Source organism: Typopeltis vanoorti, chromosome 5, assembly GCF_054136105.1.
Source record: "Typopeltis vanoorti isolate ZY-2024b chromosome 5, IOZ_Tvanoo_1.0, whole genome shotgun sequence".
NCBI classification, from domain to species: domain Eukaryota; kingdom Metazoa; phylum Arthropoda; class Arachnida; order Uropygi; family Thelyphonidae; genus Typopeltis; species Typopeltis vanoorti.
Window position 1 is genome coordinate 126,505,772 of NC_143553.1, and position 27,391 is coordinate 126,533,162.

The 27,391-nt window shown below is 35.4% G+C and overlaps 1 protein-coding gene across 2 annotated transcripts in view; it reads right to left on the reverse strand.

Moving 5' to 3' along the window:
- Positions 1-11,993: 11,993 nt before the first annotated feature.
- Positions 11,994-27,391, reverse strand: part of LOC150106800 (programmed cell death protein 4-like) — a 244,041-nt gene continuing 228,643 nt past the window's right edge. For both annotated transcript variants that reach the window (XM_090392713.1, XM_090392712.1), the window contains exon 10: positions 11,994-12,643. In XM_090392713.1, coding sequence (XP_090248839.1) covers positions 12,583-12,643 — 61 coding nt within the window. In that variant the 3' untranslated portion in view covers positions 11,994-12,582. The remainder of the gene's footprint in view (positions 12,644-27,391) is intronic.

A 27,391-nucleotide genomic window follows, 5' to 3' on the forward strand; every position in this document is an offset into this window, starting at 1 on the left:
TAAACAGTGTGTAAAACTAGCTAAACAAAAGTCATGGAAGGACTTTGGTAAGAACATAGAAAGTAAATATCAAGAAGGTGGCAAGATATTCTAGAGGTTGAGGAAAGAGTGCTGTAAAAGGAATTAAAGATGATAAAGGTGACATGAAAACTGGAGGGAAAAAAAAAGATATCCTTGAAGTATGGAGTAATTACTTTGAAACATTGCTACATGAAACAATCAGTGACAGCACAGTGGTAAAAAACACTGACTAGGCATGCAATCAAGAATACATATCCATACTTGAAGTAGAAAAAACCGCCAAAGGCCTGAAATATGGAAAGGCAGCAGAATAAATAATCAAATATGGAGGTATGAAAGTCTTGCACTGGCTGCACTGCATAGCTCAGAGGGCCTAGACAGAGGAACAAATTTCAGATGATTGGAGTAGAGCTCTCATAGTATCCGTATATAAAAAGGGAAATAAAACTGAATGCGAGAATTACAGAGGTGTTTCTCTACTGAGTGTTCCTGGTAAGATTAATGCAAGCATACTTCAGAAACGGTTGAGAAGGATTGTGGAAGAAAAGCTTGAAGAACAAGCTGGACTCAGGCCAAATAGCGGCTGTCAGGATTAGATTTTCACTTTATGACAAATAGTTGAGAAATCATGGGAATATAACAAAGATCTGTAAAAAGCATATGACAAGGTGCCAAGAGAGAAGCAATTCAAAATGCTAGTTATATGGTGTCAATGGGGCATTATATCAAGCAATACTTAGTCTTTATTCGAGTTGTAAGTCAGCAGTTAGAATTGAAGTACAGGAAGATGGTTTAATGTTAAATCTAGTGTCAGACAAGGATATATAGATTATCCCCTCTGTTATTCATTCTATATGGATCACATTATGAAGGAAATTGGTATTAAACCTGATATCAAAATTGGAGATGTTAATCTCAGCTCTTTACTTTATGTAGACGTTGTTATACTTCTAAATATATCCGCTACAAGTCTGCAAGATTCCCTGATTAAATTGAATAATTGTTGTAATAGATATGGTATGAAGATCAGCAATAACAAGACAAAGACACTGAAAATAAGCAGAAGCATTGAAAATATCAACTGCATTGTGAATTGAGAACCTATAGAATAAGTAAAACATTTCTTCAGCTACTTAATCACGAATTTTAGTGACGATGGTAAATTAAATATGGAAATAGACAACAGAATCAACAAAGCTGGTATGGTAGGAAGTCAACTGAATAAATTTATAAGGATTAAGAGAGAAATTACTCAAAACCCTAAATTAGCTGTATACAAGACGGTTTTCAAACCAATTTTAACTTATGGATCTGAGAGCTAGGTCAGAAGTAAAAGACTAGAGACCGCAGATATGAGAGTCCTGAGAAAGATTAGTGGCATGAACAGGTGGTATCAATAGCAATACCATATTGAAGACAAGGATATTAGGAAAGAACTTGGCATTGTCAGTATTCAGGAATGCGTTAGCAGAGCTAATCTCAGGTGGTGTCATCACTTAAAATAGGAGAGAAAAGATTAGCAAAACAAGTGTTCTCTTCCAGGTTGGTAAGAAAAAGACCCAAAGGAATACCAAGATATAGGTGGATTGATACGGTAAAAAGTATCTTAGAACTGGAGTCGGCAACCTTTTCAGACTTACGGGCCACATTCAACTTTTATTTTTAATAATCAGGCCACAAGCGTTTAAGAGAAAATAGTGAGTGAAAAAATACTTAAAATATCAATTTTTATTATGTCAATCTTAAAAAGCACAGAAATATTTTAAGTACGATATGAAACAAGCATGAAAATGAAACTCAACGAAAATTATCATGTAAAAACAAAATAATATAGTTTATGCATCACAATATGTGTCTCCCTGCTTAATGGGCCTTTGTGATTTTTTCCCTTAGCCAAATTATCTAGATCCACTTCATAACCTGAAATGCAAATTCGAATCGAAGCATGCAAATGTTCATCAGTTAGTTGAGAAGAAAATTTGTTTTCTAAAACTCATGGCAGAAAATGCTTGTTCACAGATGTATGTGCTTCCAACTTTGCGAAACTGATTAATTCATCATATTCAATAAATCGCTGAGTAATTCAACATATGGACCACATGTCATATGAATATGGTCAACCTTTTATGAGCCACCAAAAATGCACATTTGGGCTGCATGCGGCCTGCCGACCCCTGTCTTAGAAGATAGAAATATAAGAACTGATAATGTTGGAGTCTTGACAGGTAACAGACTGATCTGGAGGATAATCATAGATAGGAAGTTAGCAATGATGTAAATTTTTCATGTAGTACTATCATATCCTGTACACCCCTTGAGGGTATATGGCAGGAATTTGATGATGGTAAAGCTGGCCTTTCTGATCATGACCAGAACATAGAATTGACTGGGAAAGCATCTGTTGTTTATATCACACCAAAAAGTGGTATGAACATAAATTTAAGGCGGCCTGTGAAATTCTTATCAACCACCCTAATCTTAACAATGATGGTCTAAAAATTCTAAGAATATGGAAGGCACATATTCTATGTGCATAACATTTCTCCCTAAGCGTTAGGACATCACATTTGCTGCAATAAAACTATCTATAGGAGAAAAAAAAATTTTTTTTTCTCTGATGTTGTCATAAACAGAATAATATAGCTTTGATGTAGTTATTTTATTTCATTTTTTTCACTAGAGGTTAGGCCAGTAGATAACCGTTGATCAAATCATTGTCTCTTTAGCATACTGCTATGTGAAATGTAATATAGCTTGTCTCTGTGTGTGTGTTAGAAGACTGATTTACTCGATTGAAATACATGTTTTTTTAGGATTAAATGACTGGGGAAGCTGAGATAAGAAGTAAAAAGAAATTTTAATTGCACGACTAGTTTCATCTTAAACAGACTTCTTCAGATACAAAAAATAAAAGAAGTAACCAACAAGAACCGTAAACGAAATAACTAAACAGCACAAAAAAGTTAGTGTATACATTTCAACGTTATTCATTGACATTCGTGTATTTAAAAACATTCTCTCTCTGGGTGTACACGTGTGCTCACAACCTCGTGTACGCCAATATTGGATAGCAGCACAATGACAGTCAGACAGGTTATAACTTAGGTTGCTGTTGAAATGTATAGGATTAAGGATGATTTCTTTAGATTCTACTGTCTTTCTTTCTAGCCATTGTAACACTAGAAAATATTAGTAAACTTGCCCCATAGAACTAGATGGGTGTGGTTTTCTTCATTGGAATTTGCAGAAAACAGAACATGGCTTAACAGAGCACTGGCTCACGTTCTCCCATAATTTATGTCCCTCTGATGTTCTTTGATGTGTAACTTAATGGATTTCTCTGTCTTGCCAACATGTGGTTTATCAGTTGCACAAAATCTGGTAGATGACAGGATACTTGAGGTTGTTAACAACCTCAAGTATCCTGCTAAAATTTAGCAGGATACTTTATATATTTTACTGTATATTTTGTCTTACTGGAGAATTGGGGAGGTAAAAAGTAAAAAAAAAAAAAAAAATAATAATAATAATCAGTTCCTCCCCCATTCTCTTCAGAAGGACTTCAGACATGCCATCATCATACCCTACATCAGAAAAAATAGCCAGGTCCTTATAGTACAACCTCCACACAGCTTTTAAGCCTAACTGTAAACTTACTACCTTTATCCATTCCACCAAAGATCAGCTCCCGCCTCTCTCAGTGCCTGGAGTATATATAGAGTACCCTATTCCTGCAAGCTGGCTTACTTACCAAGTTCCTAAAGGTGGCTTTAGGAACCATCCTACATAGTTCCTGAAGAACTATGTAGGATAGCTCTTTACATAGTTCATGTTCATACAAAAACTTGGTATGAACAAAAATTTAAAGAAGCCTGTGAAATTCTGATTAACCACCCTAATCTCAACAATAATGGTGGCATAAAAATTCCAAGAATTTGGATGGCACATATTCAGCCTACCTAGTTTCCAGCATACTTTAGGACTTGAATATATATATATTCAAGTTTATATATATATATATATACACGTTTATGTTATTTACTGACTGAATTCCAAGAATTAGGAAAACAAATTAAATTAATTTAATTTAACACTCGTTTCGTCAGAATGCAGACTTCTTCAGGCATGAGAACATTAAAAACACTGTAAAGAAACATTGTACCACTACAAACTGGAATTAAGTGTGAACTGAAGCTACAGTCTGGGCTAAAGTTCTATTGTTAGGCATATCCGAGCATGTGACTTCACGAGTGCACCAGTATCTGATGGCAGAGCTATGTGAGTCTGCCGAACTATGACTAAGGTTACTGTTTATGTGAGAAGAGTCTAGGATAATTTCTTTGGCTTCAACTATGCAGTGTTCTACTTCATCATGGCATATATGAATGATGTATTCAGTCCATTTCATGTTGGCGGCCTTCATTATTTGTGTTCACTGAGAAAAGGACATGGTTTGAGAGGGTGCTTGCTCTGTTCTACTATAAGTGATGTCTCTCTGATGTTCTTTGAGATGCAGGAGGATGGACTTCTCAGTTTGGCCATAATATGGCTTCCCACAGTCACATGATTTTATATACACCTGGAAACTGAAGATTGTTGTGATTAGTTTGGCTGGCTTAGAATTGATCTGAGTTTAGGAAGAGTGGAAAAGCACATTTTAATATTAATTTTTTTCAAAATTCTTAGTTTCTGGGAGAGTGAACTGATGTATGGTAAAGAGATATAACCCTTGGGGTTGTCCTGTGTTGTTTTGAGGATGGCAGTATAGTTGTTTATTGATAGTTTTTGAAGCGTAAACATTATTTATGAAGGTTCTTTTGAGACGTTGTAGTTCATTTTTAGCTCCTCATCTGACAATACAGACCTGGCATGATGAGCCAGAGTGAAGATGATACCTAACTTCTGTGCTGGATAGTGGTGTGAGGAAGCATGCAGGTATCTATCTATCTGTGTGCATTGATTTTCTGAAGATCGATATCTTTAAGGAGTCAGACATCTTAGTAAGGTTGATGTCTAAAAACGGCAGAGATCCATTTCTTCAATTTCAATGGTAAACTTGATGTCTGGGTGGAAGTTGTTTAAGTGATTTAAAAACAGTGAAGATTATCTATACAGTATTCTCAAATAAGGAACATGTCATCCATGTAACAGAGCCAGATTTTAGGTTTAAGTGTAGCAATAGAGATGGCATTTTCCTCAAAATAAATGTTGGCTAGTATTGGAGACGGGGGGGGGGGGGGGTCTGCCCATCGCTAATCCCTTATTTTGTTTATACATTTTTTCTTCAAACTTAAAGTAGCTTGAATTAATACAATGTGACAGCAGAGCAAACATCTTTTTTGAGATCTTGTTACTTAAAATATTGAGAACCTCTGAGTTGGAACATTTGTGAAGAGTGCCACTACATCAAAGCTCACCATAATATCTGAATTTTTGAGCTTTATATTTTTAATTTTGGAGACGAAATCTGTTGAATTTTTAAAGTAAGAAGGAGATTTTCCTGCTAAACCTTTTAAGGAGGATGCTAGATATTTTGATAACTTATATGTAGGTGAGTCAATATTATCGACAATTGGTCTTAGTAAGCAATTTTCTTTATGTATCTTTGGAAGGCCGTATAATCTGGGGATGAGTGGATGTAGAGAACAAAGAGAAAGGTGGATGTTTCTTGGAAGTTCCATGGTCTTTTTCAGGAGGTTGTTGGTTCTATTATGTATCTCTCTTGCGCCGAGTATGTATCTGACTCTAATAACGTTAAGATTTTGTTCTGGTAATCTGTTTTATTTAGGACAACAGTTGCATTACCCTTGTCAGCTTGGAGGATGATAACATCTTTGTTCTTTGCAAGTTTTTAATGGCTAGTCTTTCACCAGGAGAAATGGTGAAAGACTAGCCATTTTGCATTGTTGATTGCAAATATCGCTTCCATGTGAAGTATATTCGCCTCTGCGGTAGGAAGTAGTGAAGTAGCTTTCTCTATCTTAGTGAGGAACAAATCTCTAGGGATTGTTTTAGGCAAAAGGACAAAATTGAGACCTTTTGGGAGAATATGTTCTTCTTCAGGATTAAGAATATACGACGATTTGTTTATGACTAATTTTTTGAGGCCTTCATGATGATTGTTAGGGGTGGATCGTTCTTGTGCTGATTTGAGTGAATTAAATTTCCTAATTAGCTTACATTTGTTAGCTAATTAGGAAACTATGCTTATCTCTTGAATGTAGTTCCACGACACATAGTCTAAGGATGCCACTAATTGGTTTTCTAAAGATGATTTTTTTGTAAAGAGAAAAGCTAAATTGCTTTTGGTATCGCCAATTCTTTCTGATAAAAGTTCTAATTTTGCTTTTTTGTAAATTCTATGTGTCCTTTCTGTCATTATGACTTCTCTGAATTGTAGGAATTTTGGAATGATAGAAAAGAACTTATGCTTTAAGAAGATAAGCCTGTTAATAAAAAGTCCAATGCTTCTGAGGGTCTTCTGATATGCTTTTATAAGTTCGATTTTATCCTCGTCATAAGGGATATGATGATTATCAGCTATGTTGATTCAGTATGTAGATATGTTCATATTATTTACTGACTGAATTCCGAGAATAAGAAAAACAAATTCATTTAATTTAACACACGTTTCATCTGAATGCCAACTTCTTCAGGCATGAGAATATTAAAAACAAACATAAAAAAACACCGTAAAGAAACATTGTTTATATATATATATATATATATATATATATATACTAGGGGGCTCTGCCCCCTTTTTTTTTGACATGGGCATTGTTGTCTTGATAGTAACACGGGTCTAGTCCATAAAAACTCCATGTCTAGATAGCACCTGATTATCCAGAATATCAAGGTACTGAGTTGCCTTCATAGAACCATGGACAACAAGTAGTAGTCCAACTCCAAATCAGCTAAATGCACCTCATACCATTACTCCACCACCAAACTTACTGTGGATACAACACTGGTAACAAGCGTTCACCAGGCTGCACCCACACCCTGCCATCAGACTGAAAACAGGTGAACCTTGATTCATCACTTCAGAGTATCATTTTCCACTGGTCAATTGTCCAATTCACACATTCTTTGCCCCAGGCCAGACGAGCTGCCGTTTTCGTTGTTGTGATGTTCGACTTGTGTGCCATTACTCTTCTGTGGAAACCCAATAAACGGATTTCTTTTTGTACAGTATTAGTGCTCACCATGGTGTTGCTGGTGCTCTGGAACTCATTACGGATGGTCTGTGCTGATTGTAACTGGTTTTTGCATGCCACCCATTTTAACACCCTCTTGTCCCTCAGTCATTTTCAGTGGCCACCCTGGGTGTTTTCCTGCACTAGTGATGCCAGAATGTCTCCATTTGTTGATCACTTCGCAACCATTGATTTTGGATGCTCCAGTTGAGTGGCAATGGCACATATGGACATGCAACCAATGTGACAGCCCACGATGACACTCTCTCTTGATATCACTGAGTTCACATCATGTTGCCATACCACCTGTATTCAACTGCTATGATGAAATACTGCTTCCTACTATGTGTACACATTTTTATGTTATTAACAAACCTGGAATGTTCCATAACTTCAAATAACAACGATGTCTGGACAATTATTGGTAGATTGTTGTGTGTGTGTGTGTGTGTATATATATATATATATATATATATATATATATATATATATATATATATATATAATTTTAAGTTGTATGCATATCAAAAAATTAAACACAGTCAGTAATGGAAATCATTATAATGCTTTTGGCTGAGACAGCAGTTTAACAAAGATGATGAATGAATCTGCTAAAATAGCAGTCAATGGACACCATAATGTGAGGAACCAGCATGAACAAACAAACACGATGCCCACCTCAATAAGATGTAGGACCTCCTTTGATTGCAGCAATCTTGCATGGGATACTTTCCACAAGTGTACGATAGCGATCAATGAGAATTTTGGACCATTCTTCCTGTAGGCATGTAATGAAGTCCTGGACATTCCAGTTCATTCCACAGATGTTCAGTAGGGTTGAGATCAGGGCTGTGTGAAGGCCAGTCAAGTGTGGTGACATTCATGTCCACAAACCATGCAGTTACAGCAGCAGTCTTATTTCATGCCTTGCTGAAAGAGATAATGATCAGTTCTGTAGAAATGCCACAAAATAGGAAGCATTGCATTGTCCAGAATGTTCAGATACCTCATGGGGTTCAATGTTTTTTTTTGGCACCACAGAACCATACCATGACACATCCAAATTTCATAGTTGGGGTTACATACTCTGGTAAGAGATGTTCACTTCGCATCCGCACACCCACATCTGTCCATCTCTTGGTAGAGGGTGTATGTGATTTATTGCTCCATAACACAGCTTTCCAAGCTTCCATATCCCCACTGTACATGCTCCTTGCACCACTGAAGACAATGCTACATGTTGGTTTGGCTAATTGCCATATTGCAGTCCTACCATGGTTTCCATGGTAGGACTGCAATATGGCAATCATGTTGCGAGCCTTGGAAACTCAATGTTTTTGTGCAGATTCGTGTTCCTGTCGATGCCCAGATCTCTGCATTCAGCATATTGGTCAACGAATGGCAATTTTTACACATTATACTTTGTGGGATAATGCGTAGCACCCTGTCACATTCAGTGAGTGTGGTTGATCATCTACTGCAAGTAGCATTTGCAGTTGACTCCCTGCACTTTCATCTCAGTATGGTATCACTGACTATTGACCTGGGATGGCACAATTTTCCAAACAGATAGGCCTGCAACATGGCATCCTATCACAATAAACAAAGTTACTTACTGTGGTTATCATGTAATTTTTTGTTTATGGTCATGGCACAGGTACCTTTAAAGATCCTATCACAATGCCTCTTTGGAGCACTGTCAATTCTCTTACAGCCATTGCACTGACTTGGGACCATCACATTTCCCGGTTTATAACAGCTACAAACATGTGGCTCATTACATCGTGCAATGCACGTTGCCAATTGGGGGAGGGTCCATTGATTTCTTTCCAAGAAGTGGAAGGCAAATTGACCGCATCTTGAAAATTATGTGGGTTGTTGGGTGGGTGTGACAAGTAGTTCTTTTTTTTTTTTTTGGAAAGTATGCAACAGCCCAAATCTTTTATTAACAGTGTTGTGTGACATATGGATACAGTACATTAAATATTTGTAATATTCAGTCATTTTTTACATGTTTATCTAGTATGCAAATAAGCTTAATTATTTAATGAACTTTACATTTTTATCTTGTCTACTGTTAAGATATTTGTTATATAGAAATTTTATAAAAGTATCACATGCATTTGACCTTGTAAGGCCACAATATCAGATATGGACTTACAAGAAGACTGGAACAGACTGCATGGGAGTGGGGGATGCCAGTTCAATGTTGCAAAATGTATGGTTTTAAAATTTGGAAAACAAAATGGGATGTAGAATTTATTTTTCATGGGGATATATTGTTGGAGATGGAGGAAATACGAGATTTAGGGTGATGGTGGATAAGGATATAAAATTTAGGACATATTGCCAAAATTGTGAAGACAACACAATGAATTCTGGCAATGATGTGGAGGACACATACTTGTCTTCCACATCACAAAAGGATGATGAGATATTGGAAAGGGTTCAGAAGTGATTGACTAAGGTAGTTTCTAGTCTCCCAGATATTGGGCATGAAGAAAGGGATAACATGCAACTTAAAGAGTCTAGTGCAGTGCTTCCCAAACTTCTGGATGCCAGGGCCCCCTTTGGAAAAATTAAAATATTACAAGGCCCCACCTCGAAAAAAAAATCATAATATAGACATATATTATTATAATAGTTATGTATTTATATTCAATACAAAACATACACAGTGAATATTGCAAAAATCAAATGCAAATCTTACATACATATTTGACATGGCACATTATCTCATATTTTTATACAGATAGATATATTGTTATTGTACATTTGCAGTACAAGCACATGAAACGTAAAACGATTAGTAATAAAGAATTAAAAACATAAAAGAAGTTTAATAACAATTTAATGTGATGGACATGTTTCAATACTGCTACACAAAAAGTCAACATCAGGTGAAATATTTGAAACTGCAATTCTTAGATTTCTGCTTTGAAATGAAACTTATATGAATAAGCATATATTTACTAATATTCATTAAGCACCAAAATAAGCAGGAAGCAAAATTTGTGAACCTGCACCAAATGTGTGATTTTTTGTTCCATTAAAATATAAAAAATAATAAAAATTAAATACGTTTCTTTTAAGATAAAAAAAAATCAACTTGGTCTTAAAACATTTTAAATTTGTTTTCATTATTTCACCCCCCCCTCAACAAAAACCTATGGCCGCTAAGGGGATCACGGCCCACAGCTTGGGAAGCGCTTGTCTAGTGGATAGGAGGAAGAGGCATGATATAATAGAGATTTATAGGGTTGTTACAAGATTAATGCTGAAGAGGTTTTTCATAAAATGGTGGGAGATGGGGGAAGAAAAACAGGAGGTCATCACTGGAAGGTGTGAGCAAGGGAGTAAGAAGCAGATTTTTTGCATGGAGAGTTGTGAATGTTTGGAATGCACGGCCTGATTGTGTGGTGATCTGCAGAGAATTTGAATGCATTTAAGCATGGTATGATGAACTATGTGTATAACAAAGGGACCTCCTGCTACGAGTCTTTGACTCCATAGGGAGCTTGGGATAATAATTTTACTTATGTGTTATATACAGTACATGTACACGAAATTTATGCTTAATAAACTGTGTATTTGGATGTTCACAAAGCATTATTGCACTAAGAAGTAAATATATCAATAAACTTGGTATTGAAAGAGTTTTTGCTTTGTTAAGATTTCTTTCCTGGCTGAAGAGAACCAACCAGTTCGAAACAGTTGTCAGGCTAGTGAATCCTTTATCATATGCACTAATAAAAGGTGAATATATGGATGCCTGGGCAGCACTTGTGTCTTTTATGTAGCATAAGCTAAGGCAACTGCAATGCTGAGGATTGTATTCTCATAAGCTCTCTGGTCAAAATTTTGAAACTTCCAAAATGTCTACATATATTTGGCTTTGAAATAATGTTGCATATTTAATATCCACTGTTTCTACAATGGATATTATTATCCAATGCACATAATTTATGTTGCTGAAATGAAGTCATATGGCTCTTTCGTTGATAATTACTATTATGCACTGACTGAGAATTCACTTATGAAAAATAGAACCCTCTCACATAGAATTGCTTTGGCATTGAATGAGAGCTCTTGCTCTCTTAAGCTTGACTTCCACAGATGATGTCCACTGAAGTGGTCTCAATCACTGCATTCATTTAGATGCTTGCCTATGGTGTGGCTTTTATTGGACCCTTCAGTGGATGCTTTCCGTAGGAGATGAGTGGTTCTGCTCAGTGGCAGGATATGCCAGTCACTGAGTAGAACGACAGCTGAGTATCTTTGAGTGATCGAGAGTTAATGAGTTAAAATGATCCTTCGGGTCACTCACTGAGGTTAGAGTGATCTGAAGGATACCCTTTACTTATATAGTGGTCACTGAAGAGAACCAACCAGTCAAAACAACTGTCAGTCCAGTGAAACCTTTATCAAGGGTACAAATAAAAGGTGAATCTACAGATGCCAAGGATTATATTCTTATATAAGCTGTCTGGTCAAAATTTCAAAACTTCTTAAGTTTCTAAATATATTCAGCTTTGGATCTATTATGCCTATATAATCAGTAAATAAATTTTTAGTTCTCTTTTCATATCCTTTTAATTTTTCCTGCTAGCAAAGGATGAGTAATGGCACCTATTGTTTTATTAAAGAAGCACTGATAGCAAGTATCTGATATGAAAACTTTTATAAATCTAGCAATCTTGGATGGAAGAGTAGTAGTAGTAGTATGTAAAGGTTTTAACAGTTAAAAGCTGTTTAAGGTAAAAATAAAACTGGAAAACAGTTTTTTTATCATTTTATTTGAAAAAAAAAAAACATTACAACACTATCATACATAGGCACTCCTAATTAAAATACAGGTTACATGCATTTCTAATGTTTTACATAATTCGTAATTTATCAGAATAACACTAGTATTGCATCCAATCTGTACAATGGTAGTACCTGTTTTCTTGCCTCACACTCACCCAAGCCAATTGCTTTAAATTCAATGAACTGCATCTTTTAACAGTGTTAAAGTAAAAAATATAAAATTTTAAGAACTTTACAAACTATGACATCATTAAAACTGTAGCAGAATGCATATTCTGTACTATCACACTGCAGTGAGGAAATGTATTTCATGCTTTATAAAGCCCACCTGGTATTAACAAAAAATACAAAAAGTGAAATGATAAAACACCTACCAAATACCCTTACTTTTTTTAAAAACTAAAAGACAAAATTGTCCATGTGTGCCATTCATACCAATGAAGTGTGAAAAAATGATACCAAGCAGGTGGTATAAAAATTTACATGTTAAAAAAAAACATAATCACCAGTAAACAGGTTTTCAAACATACACAAAATGCAGCATTGGAGAACAAGACTAATATGATTCCTCCTTAACCTTTCCTCCATCACCCTCAGAAACAAAACGCTTACGACCCCTGTAAAATAAACAGTACTGTTATAAGTGATATCACAATAGGAATTCTTATAAAGTATATTATAATAATTTTTATAAACGAGTATTATTTATTACTGCTTAGGTGATAACAAGAAAACTGTTCACATATAAATAACCTGAATCTGAACTTGGCACACATGCACACTTTCTAGTTATGGATGATGCTGCTAGGCATCACGAGTGTGTGGTTTTCTGTGCCAGTTGAGCAAGTAGCATCATCCTGTGTGAACTGGTTCATTGTTCTGGTTGCTTTTTTTTTTTTTTTTGTTAGTGCTTACAAGCAAGTTTGGCAATTTTGTGATGGCTGACCACAAGGAAGAGGGAGTGTATGTGGAATTTTGTTTTCTCCTGGGTAAAACTGCAGCTGAAACTATTGTTATGCTATGTTTCAAAGCCTTTAAGGACAGCACTTGAGGTAAAATGCAGGTCTACATCTGGCCGACCTTCAACAAGTAGAAATGATGAAAACATTAAAAAGGTTTGCCAGGTAATCAATGAAAATCGTCGAAAGACCATTGAGCAAGTTTCTGACGAGAGGAATTTGTCATGGAGTTCGTGCAGTGAATTTTAACAGAAGATTTGCAAATAAAACATGTCCACTAAATTTGTGCCTCATTTGCTCAGAGGATAAAAATAAAACGTGTGAATGTTTGCTGAAATTTGAGGAAGCAAGTTCATAATAACCAGAACTTTCTTTCAGAAGTTGTGACCGGGGATGAGTCTTGGTGATCCAGAAACAAAACGAGCATCAAGCTCCAAGAAGGCATGTCAAGATAAAGTCGATTTTTTTTTTTTTTTTTAATGTGAATGGAATTGTACACAAAGAATTTGTTCCTCCTGGACAGACGGCAAACCAACATTTTTATCTCAATGTTTTGAGAAGACTGAGTGATAGTCTGTGTGTGTGTGTGTGTGACGAAAATGGCCAGAAATGTGGAGTAGCAAAGATTGGTTGCTGCACCACAACAATGCCCCAGCCCACATCCTTGTCTATCCAACAGTTGAAAGTTTATTTTTCACTTGGTCAGACTATAATAAATTTAGTTTAATCCTTTATCCAAATGTGTGCAAACAAAGTTTGCGCCTGAAAGTATCTTCAGGACTGGAGTAAAGTGGTACAACACCAGGCAACTCCTTGCAAAGGTGGAGCAAGCTACCAACACTCCTATCTCAGTATCTCCCATAATGCAAAACACATCTCCTTGCGCATATGTATAATGTTATGCATTAAGGGAAGGGCCACTACCCAGACTAGCTTCGACCTTTATTGAGGTCTCTTCAGTGGGAGCCAGGCCCAAGTGGAGATACCAGGCAGAAGTCCTGAAGATACTTTCAGGCGCAAACTTTGTTTGCACACACTTGGATAAAGGATTAAACTAAATTTATTATAGTCTGACCAAGTGAAAAATAAACTTTTAACATCTTTCTCTAAATCCAGAGTAATTTAATAAAAAGGTGGCACACCGTTTGGCAGCTCCTATAGGAGGAGAGACCTTCTTAATGCTTCTGCCTGGTATCTCCACTTGGGCCTGGCTCCCACTGAAGAGATCTCAATAAAGGTCGAAACTAGTCTGGGTAGTGGCCCTTCCCTTAATGCATAACATTATACATATCCGCAAGGAGATGTGTTTTGCATTATGGGAGATACTGAGATAGGAGTGTTGGTAGCTTGCTCCACCTTTGCAAGGAGTTGCCTGGTGTTGTACTACTTTACCCCAGTCCTGAAGATACTTTCAGGTGCAAACTTTGTTTTCCAACAGTTCTTGATGAAAAACTAGATGGCAGTTGTTCTTCACCCTCCCTACTTGCCTGATCTCTCTCCATGAGACTTTGTTTTTATTCCCATGGATAAAGAAAACCATGAAAGAGCAGTGATTCATTGATATGGATGAGGTGCAAGAAAAGTCATTGGAGGCTGTAAACAGTATTACAGTTGAACAGTTCCAGAACTTTTCAGAAGTGGTAAAAATGTTGAGACAAGCACATTAACTCACATGGAGAGTACTTTGAAGGAGACTAGATAATGGTATTATAAAATTTAATAAAATTTAAAAAAAAAATGAGAGTTATTTTTGGGTATCCCTTGTATTTTGAGGTTTATTTGAAAAGTTTATGAAGGAATCAGTATGCTCTAACAGGGTAAAGAATCTTCTTTTGTTAGAAGACCAAATGTTAACCACAGACTATTATCGCAATGAAAATTATATGCACAATGTAAAGAAAAGACAAGGAAGTTATTGCAGTCCAATTAACCTACTAGCACTCTTTCTGACTAAACATCAACTGAATCATTTTTTTTTTCTGCCACATTTTTAAAAATGTCCTTATTCTAAGGAAAACTGATCAGATTAAACTTACAGAAATTTTATTGTTTGCATATTAATGTCATCATCATCAAATTCCTGACATGTACCCTCAAAGGGTATATAGGATATGATAGTACTACATGAAAAATTTACATCATTACTAACTTCCTATCTACAATTTTTCTCCAAATCAGTCTGTTACTTGTCAAGACTCCAACATTATCAGATCTTATATTCTATCATCTATGGCACTTTGTACCGTATGAATCCACCTATATCTTGGTCTTCCTCTGGGTCTTTTTCCTGCCTACCTGGCAGAGAACACTTGTTTTGCTAATCTTTCCTCTCCCATTCTGTTTAAGTGACCATACCACCTGAGATTAGCTCTGCTAACGCATTCCTGGATGCTGACAATGTCAAGTTCTTTCCTAATAACCTCGTTTTTAATATTAATGTTATACTCTATGCTATATAATATAGCATATTAATGTTATACTCATAAATAAATCTAGTATAGGACTTCAAGACTAAACTAATAACCACTGTATCAAATTTGGTGAGAGAATCAGCAATAAAAAAAAGGGGCAAAAAGAAATGAAAAAAAAGAAAAACGATTACATAAGCTTTTTAATTTTGCAGGAGGTTTAAAGGTGGCTTTGAGGTTGTATTTTTGTAGTATTCTGTTTATTTTATCTGAATGTCCCTTTAATGTAAGGAATGGTTATAGTTTTATTGTAGTCTGGTTTATCTTTGTTTTTTATTGAGGTTCTTGTAGAGAATTTTGTTAATAATGTTTTGGCTGTAACCATTTTTTAGAAAAGTATTGCTGATAACTTTAAATTCGTCGTTCAGTGCATGTTCACTGGAGCAGATCTTCAAAGCCCTGTTTTTTAGCGTATTAATGACATCTAGTTTTTGTGTTGGGTGGTGGCAGGAGTTTATGTGTATATTGGCCAGTATCTTTCAGTTTCCAGTATACATTGATGGAAAGAATGCCAGAAGGAAGACGTGTGACATGGAGATTCGACCCACAAGCGATGCAACCAATACGGCAAGCTGAAGATTCATGTTTCTAGTTTGATCAATCGACTGGCTTTTTTAAAATGATGTAGGGACAGCAATATCATTCCGAATTGCATCAAACTAAAGAGAAAATTCACCTCAACAAAGGCACAATGAATATACCACCGCATGGAGAAAGCGCTACTCAGAGAACAGCTCCAGGCTACTAGAAAGAACTTAGCTGTTACTCAAAACCAGGTACAAAATGTAAAATCGGAACTTTCATGTTACTTGAACACAAATATTTGGATGATCCTTGAAAGATTGCGGACAACATGGCAAACCATATCCTTCAGACGAAGAAAGAAAATCTCATTTCCAAATTTCACAGCCTAAAAGATTGACAAAACCAACGGACAGATTCATATTTCTCCACAGTGAGCGATAACAATCAACCAGAAGCAAGAAACAACAGGAGCCACCAATTCCCTGCAGGTAACAGTAACGTAGTTAACCCATCCAAGAACACTTTAAACAAAGGTCTAAATTTTGCCGTAGCACCCAGATCGATAAACAAACTGGATTTTATTTGTAATATTGAAAGAGGCTTAAGATTCATCCCAAATAACAGAGCAGACAAAATACATTTAGAAACCGCCAGCATTTTAAATTTAAATATAAATCATAACAAAACAATAACAAGCAACCTAATGAAACACGAATTAACAGAGGTGAAATCATTAAAAGCAAATTCGAACATTGTAATAACTAGGGCCGATAAAGGAAGTGCCACTGTTATTCTAAACCGAATCGATTATTTAGATAAAATGAATCTGCTAATCTTGGACAATAATACATACCAACTCGTTAACTACAACCCAGCCAATAGAATAAAAAAGAAAACAGAGAAACTACTTAAATCAATGACCACATGGCCCGAAGATATGGTCAAAAAACTATTTCCGCACTACGTTCGTTCCCCAAGAATTTATGGGCTACTGAAAATACACAAACAAAACACACCACTCCGGCCGATAGTCGAAGGGATAAATAGCCCAAATTATCACCTAGCCAAGAAATTAGTGGCAACACTCAAGGAGTTGGTAGGTCATTTCTCCCTCCCATATCAGAAACACACAACACTTCATAAACATTATCAAAGACATTACATTAGAAAAAGATGATTTATTAGTCAGTTTTATTATCAATTTATTAGTCAGATTTATTATCAATCAATGACACAATCCTTCTTTTACAGAACAAATTCCCTCCAGATATCATGGTACTCTTTGCGCATGTATTACATTCTGGTTATTTTGTATGGCAAAATGCAATCTTCCTACAAAAAGAAGGCACAGCCATGCGCTTGCCATTATCTCCCCCCCCTTGCTAACTTTTATATGGAACATTTTGAGCAACATGCTTTAGATTCCTCTCCTTTAAAACCCAAAGTCTGGCTTAGATACATTGACGATGTTTTTGCGATCTGGTCCCATAGCTGCCAGACACTAGACACCTTCCTTAGCCACCTAAACAAACGCATACGGTTCACAACTGAGATTGAAAAACAGAACACACTTCCGTTTCTAGATACACTTGTCATACGTCTTCCTTCTGGCATTCTTTCCTTCACTGTATGCTGGAAACCGAAACATACTGGCCAATATACACATAAACTCCTACCACCACCCAACACAAAAATTAGGTGTCATTAATATGCTAAAAAATAGGGCTTTGAAAATCTCCTCCAGTGAACATGCACTGAAAGACGAATTTAAAGTTATCAGCAATACTTTTCTAAAAAATGGTTACAGCCAAAACATTATTAACAAAATTCTCTACAAGACCTCAATAAAAAACAAAGATAAACCAGACTACAATAAAACTATAACCATTCCTTACATTAAAGGGACATCAGATAAAATAAACAGAATACTACAAAAATACAACCTCAAAGCCACCTTTAAACCTCCTGCAAAATTAAAAAGCTTATTCAACTCATCGAAAGACCCACTCCCTCCGCTGGCCCACCCTAGAGTATATCGTATTTATTGCACCTGTAACATACCATATATAGGGGAAACAGGACGCACAATTCCTATCAAAAAGAACATAAACGACACATTAAATATAATAACTACGGTGAGGCTGGCCTTTCTGATCATGCCCTGAACACCTTACATAGAATTGACTGGAAAAACACTAGTTGTTTACATCACACCAAAATGGTATAATAAAATTAGTTTAATCCTTTATCCAAGTGTGAGCAAACAAAGTTTGCGCCTGAAGTATCTTCAGGACTAGGGTAAGGTGATACAACACCAGGGCAACTCGTTGCAAAGGTGGAGAAAGCTACCAACACTCCTATCTCAGTATCTCCTATAATGCAAAACACATCTCCATGCGGATATGTCTAATGTTATGCATTAGGGAAGGGCCACTACCCAGACTAGTTTCGACCTTTATTGAGGTCTCTTCAGTGGGAGCCAGGCCCTAGTGGAGATACCAGGCAGAAGCATTAGCAGATCATCTCCACCTATAGGAGTTGCCAAATGGTGTGCCACCCTTTTTTAATAAATTACTCTGGATTTAGAGAAAGATGTTGAAAGTTTATTTTTCACTTGGTTAGAGTATAATAAAATTAGTTTAATCCTTTATCCAAGTGTGAGCAAACAAAGTTTGCGCCTGAAGTATCTTCAGGACTAGGGTAAGGTGATACAACACCAGGGCAACTCGTTGCAAAGGTGGAGAAAGCTACCAACACTCCTATCTCAGTATCTCCTATAATGCAAAACACATCTCCATGCGGATATGTCTAATGTTATGCATTAAGGGAAGGGCCACTACCCAGACTAGTTTCGACCTTTATTGAGGTCTCTTCAGTGGGAGCCAGGCCCTAGTGGAGATAAAAATAAACTTTCAACACCAAAATGGTATGAATGCAAATTTAAGGAAGCCTGTGAGATTATTATCAACCACCCCAATTTGAACAATAATGATGGTCTAAAAATCCCAAACACATGGTGGGCACATATTCGACCCATGGAACCTTCCTCACTAAGAGTGGCTATAAACAGGACTATAGATAATCCAGGATCCTAAATCAAAAATAACAATTGTAATGCTAAAAAATAGGACATCATTGTTACTGAAAGAAAACTATCTATAAGAAAGAATGTTTACTCATGTTATCATAAATAAATTTAGCTTTGTGTAGTTTCTAAATAATTAATTACCGTATTTTCCGGTGTATAAGACGCACTTTTTTACCTTAAAAATGGGGTGCATCTTATATAACGAAGGTAAAGATTGTTTCCTCTTTTCAAAGTCATACGCACTCTCTTTTATGTTCCAAGATCTTTGTAGGCAGTTAATGGTGCAATCAAATTGATGCGTGACCTTCACGTGACTTCTAGTGCGTCATTGGCTAAGAACGGGGAGTCCCTATTCAAGTTTCATATCTTATCCGAGTAATCAGTTACCGATGTTTATCAGTATTGAGTTGACGTGTTGAGATATTTTGTGTTTAGGTTGATATTTCCCCGTAGATTTTAGTGATGAAAAAAACAGGCGACATTCATATTCTTCAAGTTACAAATTGCAGGTTGTAAAATATGCGGAAGAACACGGGAATAGGGAAGCTGAAAAACATTTTGGACCTCCACCTACAGAAAAAATTATTAGAACTTGGCGTGGTCAGAAGGAGGTTTTGTACAATTTGCATAATGAAAAGCATGCGGAACATGGAAAAATTGCAAAGTGGCCAGAACTAGAGACCGAAGTTTTGAAATGGGTGCAAGAAAATCAGCAAAATGGCATTGCCATTTCAACAAAAATGATTCATACACATTCAGTTGAAGTAGCCTGTGAGGGTTACATTGAAGATTTTAAAGGTGGTGAGTCATGGTGTTACTGTTTCATGAAATGCAGTGGACTTTGTATGCATACAAAAACAAAAATCAGTCAAAAAATGCCAAAAGAATATGAAGACAAAATTATTTCTTTTCATAAATATGTGATTCAACATTGAAAAAATTACAATTTTGAAATGGTTTAAAGTTTAGGTTTTTTCCAGAAAATTGTATTAAATTTCTTGGATGCGTCTTATACACCGGAAAATACGGTAATTTGTAATTTTTTTTTTTTTTCCCACTAGAGTAATGTAACTGAGCTTGTCCCGTATATTTCTATATGTTCCAGATGATGATCTTAATATGAAAATGTCGGGAAATTAAAAGAGTTATTTATAACACAGTTGTAAAGTCCATAATTTCTAAAATGAATACCAATATGTATCCTCAAGGGGTGTTCAGGTTACTATTAGAGCACTACTTGATTAAGTTTACATCATCAACAATTTTCCTTGAAATTAATCTATTACTGAAGCATGAAATGTGATTGTCATAACATTTCATGCTTCTAAGGCGCTTCTAAACTGAATCAATCTACCCAGACCTTGGTCTTCATCTAGGTCTCTTTCATGCTCTCTTGGCATCAACCACCTCTTTTGCTAACCTTTCCTTACCCATTCCAATTAACCCTCTCATGCATAAGGGCCTCACATATGAGGACATAATTTTTAACATATATAGGGCACAAATTTAGCAAAATTAATGAATTCATGGTAATACTGTAAGATTAAATGGTACTGTATCATCATTATAATTTTTTTATAAATGAATATAAAAATTCATGCATGAGAGGGTTAAGTGGGCATAGATCATCTATGTTCATACATTCTTGAATGCAAACATGTCAATTTTATTTCTACTATCTTCATTTTTAATATGATTCTGCCATGTGGTCACTGGTCTTTGATCAAACACTTTATTTCTAAGAAAACTAAGATCCATAACTTAAAACTGGTTTGAACACTGTCTTGTATACTGCTAATTTGGTGTTTTGGCTAATTTCTCTCTTATTCCATATAAATTTATTCAATTGGCCCTCCTACCATACCAATTTTGTGTATTCTGTTTGTCAATTTCTAAATTTAATTTGCCATCTTAATGAATAGTTGTGCTGAAATGGCTAAAATATTTTACTTTATGGATTCTCCATTGAGAATGCAGCTGAAGTTTTTTATGTTCCCATTGTTTAATTTTGACAGTATATATCAGAACACAGAATTATAAGTAAATAATTATTTATCGACTTATTGCTGATATTTCGCTGGTGTTATAACCAGCATCTTCAGAGCACAAAAACATAGTTTGTCACAGCATGCGAGACTATAACAAAATGGTGTAACAAAGGGACAAGTTTAACAGAACTGTAGCAACAACACAAAGACCAAAGTCCTAATTAGGCACCCTCTATCTATATAAAAAAAAAATATTGTAGTAACAACACAAAGACTAAAGTCCTAAAAAAAAAAAAATACAGAGAGAGAAAGCAGGTACCAGTTATGTCTTAAGATGACTGTCTCCCAAATCTTAGGCAGATTTATACAGCCATATTTGTTGAGATTCGGAGTATGTTTTAAGGCTTCTGTTGCTTCTAAGAACAATCTCTCTGACTTGTAAAAGCTTCTGTGCAGTACTTTTGTTTTCTTCCAGTTTATAACATCAGCAAAATATCAGCAATAAGTCAATAAATAATTATTTACTAATAATTCTGTGTTCTGATATATACAGTTAAAATTAAACAACATGTATGACAAACAAATAAGTCTTTCTACACATTTCTATGTTCCTGTCTATTTTTATAGTTTTGGTGTTTTTATTGCTGATTTTCATGACAATTTTTTTTACAGCCGTTATGAAAGTTAGAGAGACTTGCACTGGAGGTATTTAGAAGTACAACATGATCAGCATAGAGCCAAGTTTGATATTTCTAAGATTCAGGTTTAATGCCGCTTTCTTTCATAATACAATCTATATAGATGATGATGAATAAGAGTGAAGATAACATGCATCCTCATCTTACTCCAAACCATCCTCTGGTATTTGCTTTAATTCTAACTGCTGACTGACAACTTAAATATAGACTATGTATTGCTTTGTATAATGTATCATAAATTGGAGTGTTTTGAAAAGCTTTCCTCTGGACACCTTGTGGTATGCCTTTTTTTCAGATCTACAAAACTTAAGTACAGATCCTTGTCACATTCTCATGATTTCTCAACTATTTGTCATGAAGTGAAAATCTGATCTTGCCAACTGCTATCTGATCTGAACCTGTTCTTGCTCTTCTTCAAGTTTCTCAACTTCTTTTCAAGAATCTTGGAATGCTTAATAGAGAAATTCCTCTGTAATTCTCACATTCAGCTCTATTCCCTTTTTTTTTAGAGATGAGAACTAAGAGCTTTACTCCAATCATCTGGAATTCAATCTTCTGGCTAAGTACTCTGAATTATGCAGTGTAGCCATCGCAAAACTTTTAACCTGTATATTTAAGCATTTTGGTTCAAAAATATACTCCAGCTGGCTTTAAAAATTTCAAGTTTTTGATAGTTTTTTTCCTACCTCAAGTATTGATGCATACTCTGTTTGCAATCCTCTTGAAAATTTTCTACTGTTGTTCTGTGACTACTTGTTTTGTTTAACAGTCTTTCCAAGTAATTACTCCAGACATCTAGGATATCCTTATCTTCAATTTTCATGTTACCTTTATCATCTTTGATTCCTTTTACAGGAATCTTCATTTTTTCTCTTTCCTAAGCTTTTTTCAATAGTCTCCAGAACATTTTGCCAGCTTCCTGATATTTATTTTCTAAATTTTTACCAGTCTTCCCATGACTCTTGTTTAACTACTTTAACACATCAGTTAGCTCTTACATTTTTCTCTGTATTCTTTTAGAGCATCTACAGACTTATTTGCTATGCACTTTCGTATGCTTTCTTATTTTTCTATCCTTGCAGACAACTTCTACATACCTCCCTCACTGAACCAAATCAATGTCTTCCTCAGAGTTTGCCACTAAGATGCCAAGGTTTGGTTCTTGTTTCTTCAATAATGTTGTATGGTTGAGTCTACGGTTTACCTGTAAAAGTTTCTCAACTTTAATTCTATTTATTTCAGTTGATTAGACACTATTATTATTATTACATGACACCTCCAGGGAGTCCAATGACTCATCAAGGGAGGGTACCTACTCTACAACTCTGTTTCCACCACTCAATTCACCTACAACAAACTGCAACTGCAAGCATCATCTACACCAATGGCATCTACCACCACTACTAGTATTTTCACAGACAATCACAGACAGACAAAAACATCCATGCCCACAGCAGGATTCGAACCCACAGCCTTTTGACTGGAAAGCAGATATGCTAACCACTTGGCAAACCAGGCATGAATATAATAATTTTATTACTGCAAATGTTTCAACCAGAAACTAACTGGTCATCATCAGCATAATCATAAGGTGAAGCTAGAACAAAGAATGCTAATCCTTTCAGAGCTGAGCCATGTACTGTAACCACCCACAGTCTGGTTACAATAAAAAGATTACATTAAGGTCCAAATTTAAAATAAGTTGTGAATACATGTGTCCAATAAACTTTATTATGCCACAAGTGCTATTAAAAATTCATTTAATTCTGAATGTACAAATTAAATAGCAGGAGGACCAAGTAGTGAGCCATCTAGTATACCACTATTCGTCTGCCCTCTCCTGGACTCTTCTCCTCCATAAAACACTCTTTGATATCTGTCCATCTAATCCACTCCACTCTTTGATATCTGTCCATCTCGTAAATCACAAGATTCATATCCATTCCCATTTGCTCTAATTTATACAACAGAGTTCTGTATGTAATCTTGTCAAATGCCTTTCCAAGTCCAGCAGTATCACCAAGCAAGCATTTCCTTTATCCAACTCTATTATTACTTTATTATGGAAATAAAGGATGCAAATTATAGGCCAATTAGCATCTCAGGAGTTGTGGGTTAAGGTATTGAAGAAATTGGTGAAAGACAGCATTCAGGACTGGTGGATGGGAACATGATACTCTATAAGGGACGACATGGTTTTGTGAAGGGTAGTAATTTATAAAGTATCATGTTCCCATCCACCAGTCCCGAATGCTGTCTTTCACCAATTTCTTTAATACCTTAACCCACCACTCCTGAGATGCTAATTGGCCTATAATTTGCTACTTTTGTCTTGGAGTCTCCTTTATGCAGTGGGTCTATTTTGCCCTCTTTCCACTTCCCCTTTCACCTGGTACATTCCTAGTACTGAGGCTTAAATTAAATAGCTTTGTCACAGTAGCCGATAATTGCCTTGCACATCCTCATAATACACAGGCCGATATGCCACTGAGGTCTACAATATTTTAAGCACCTCCATTTCTATAACTGCTATGCACTCATCAGCCAATGTCACCAACTAGATGGTACAACCCTGCAAAATGCTTGGTCAGTAATTCAACTATTTGGTATGCTTTTGTTACTTCCCCACAATCAGCACTTTTTGAACTCATCCTTTCATAGCATTTTCCTTTTACTCGCCACATAGCAAAAGAACTTTTTAATATTTCTTTTAGTCTAATCAGCGAGCTTTCTCCCATAATCAGCTTTGGCCTTCCTTACCACACAGATCACCCTTCTTGCCTGTGCCTTGTTCTAATCATGGTCATGCTAATCACCTTTTTCTCTATATTCCCCCCACAACTTTTTTTCTTTAAATAATTATAATACCAAAATTAACTCACATAAAAAATAATTTATTAGTATAATTTTTGCCTGAGTGTCACAGGCATCTTTAGTACAAAGCGGATAGAACGATAACTGACTATTCCAAAAGGTACCACCTAAGTAGCCAATGTAAGATAACTAAAAAAGGTCATCAAATTTTCTAATTTATTAAAAAATAATAAAATTAAAAAAATTAAAATAAATAAATATATATACACATATACACACACACACAATTTAAAAAAAATAAAAATAAATAAAATAAATAAATAAAAAGTTAGGAAAGATTAACTGATTTAAGAAGTACTATCTCCCACAAAGGGGATAGACGTAGACCATCGGATCTGTTTAAGTTAGGAAAGTGAAGTAAAGTTTCACATGTTTCTTTATAAAGCCGTTCCACAAAGAACTGACTTTTGTGAAGGACTCTTGTCTTGTTCTAAAGCTAAATGCATTACCAAAATAATATTCCTAAAGTGCTGTAAGATAGCTCAGGTTATTCCTACCTGCTGTAAATTAAAAGAAGTTTTTAGGTCTCAAAAAAAAAAAGCTCTTTGGATTTATTTCAAGGTTAGTAGGTCACTTTTAAGTTATCAGCTATACGAAGCTAAAAATTCTCTATCCCTCTTAAATAGAGAAGTTGTTAATATCAAGAACGCCTTAGAATCTGTATTAGTGGCTGAAACTTTTAACACTGTTTTGCGCATATCATGGACTTCATACTTAAAGGTTTTTAATGCTTCTCGTAATAAGTTAAAGAGTAAGTTTGATGCACTGGCAAGCCACTCTAGAATCAGTACTAATGTCTGTGATACGGATAGACTAGTTATTAATGTTTCCGGTCCACTAACAGACAATGAACATTTTGTTTTATCAAAAGGATATAATTTCGCCATTGCTCCGAATAAGGTACCCCTGATGGAATTTTTTCATAGCATAGAGGTATTTGATCCTTATCCCAAAAAAACAGCTAATAGGATGCATTTTGAATGTGCAAAAATTCTTTTTAATGCCAAGCCTCCTTGTCCTAATCTCTCTTATTCTGAATTTAATGCACTGAAATCACTGAAGAATAATAATAATTTAATTATTACGAAAGCTGACAAAGGAAAGGATATGGTTATTCAAGATAGAAGAGAATATGAGAGAAAATGTCTCTATTACTCGGAGACTATTCAACTTACAGGCCCCTCACATCAGATCCTACCAGTAGTCAATTGAAAAGACTTAATTCTCTTTTAGATAATATGTCTACATGGGATGAAGATCAAAAGAAAAAACTTAAAACCTTCTTTAGTCGTCCACCTAGATTGTATGGTCTTCCAAAAGTTCATAAACCAGGTATTCCATTAAGACTAGTTGTAGACTGTATAGGTTGTCCCACTTATAAAATTCCAAAATTTTTATCAAATTTACTCACTTCTTCAATTAGAAGAACTGCTACTTAAAGAAAAAATACTTTGGAGATCAAAAATAAAATTTCGGATCTTCATTTGAATGCTTCGGATCTCATGATTAGTTTAGCATTGTTTCATTATTTACTAATGTTCCTGCATTTGACTGCATTGAATTACTACAACAAGAATCTCCTTCAGACATTGTTAAAATATTTGATTTTGTAATACATTCTGGTTATTTTTCCTTTAAAAACAAGTTATATCAACAAATCGAAGGAACAGCAACAGGCAATCCTCTTTCTCCAGCTATCGCCAACTTCTTTATGGAGAACTTTGAACAACATATTTTTGACAACATTTCACTCATTGGTTCAGATATGCATATGACATTTTTGCTATCTCGAATGGCTCTTCTTAAAATTAAAACAGTTTCTCTTTAAATTAAATTAACTTCATCCAAGGATCAAATTCACCCTAGAGGAAGAAGTAAATAAACAGTTAGCCTTTTTAGATCTTTTAATTCTTTGCCAACCAGATGGTAGCCTACATTTATCTGTTTTTAGGAAGAAGACTCATACAGGCCATTATATCTATGCTGAATCTCATCACCATCCCAGTCAAAAGGCTAGAACTATTAAAACACTGGTTCATTGTGCCCACTCCTTATGTTCTTCAGATGAGTTATTACAGAAAGAATTGCAACATATTTTTCCAACTTTTTTTTTTTTTTATCTGATGGTTATAAGAATTTGTTCATCAAAAGATCTTTTAGCAGTTTTGGTATCTCTACCTCTTCAAATACAGAAGAAATAGCTCATGTTCCTATTCCTTATGTGCAAAGCATTAGTGAATGCATAAAGTTTTAAAACCACTAAACATTTTTGTTGCCTTTCGCCCAATCATAAGAATCTCCATCTTTCTCACTTCTCCAAAGGACAAGCTTCCACATCTCAATCATCCAGGTGTCTACCAGATTCCTTGCTCTTGTGGATTATCTTATTTTGGACAAACAGGAAGATCTGCTTTTATTCGGCTAGAAGAACACAAGTCTTATATTGAATACCCTGAACGTGAACAGTCATGTTTCTTTATAGAGCATGGCATCAACACTAGACAGAGTTCACTGGAACAAGACAAGAGTCCTTCACAAAAGTTGGTTCCTCATGGAATAGCTTTATAAAGAAACATGTAAAACTTTACTTCACTCTCCTAACTTAACCAGATCCGATGGTCTACATCTATCCCCTTTGTGGGAGATAGGAAAGATTAGCTGATTTAAAAAGTACTAACTTTTTATTTTATTTTTTTAAATTTATTTTATTTTATTAGTTTAATCAGTTAGGAAATTTAATGACCTTTTTTAAGTTATCTTACATT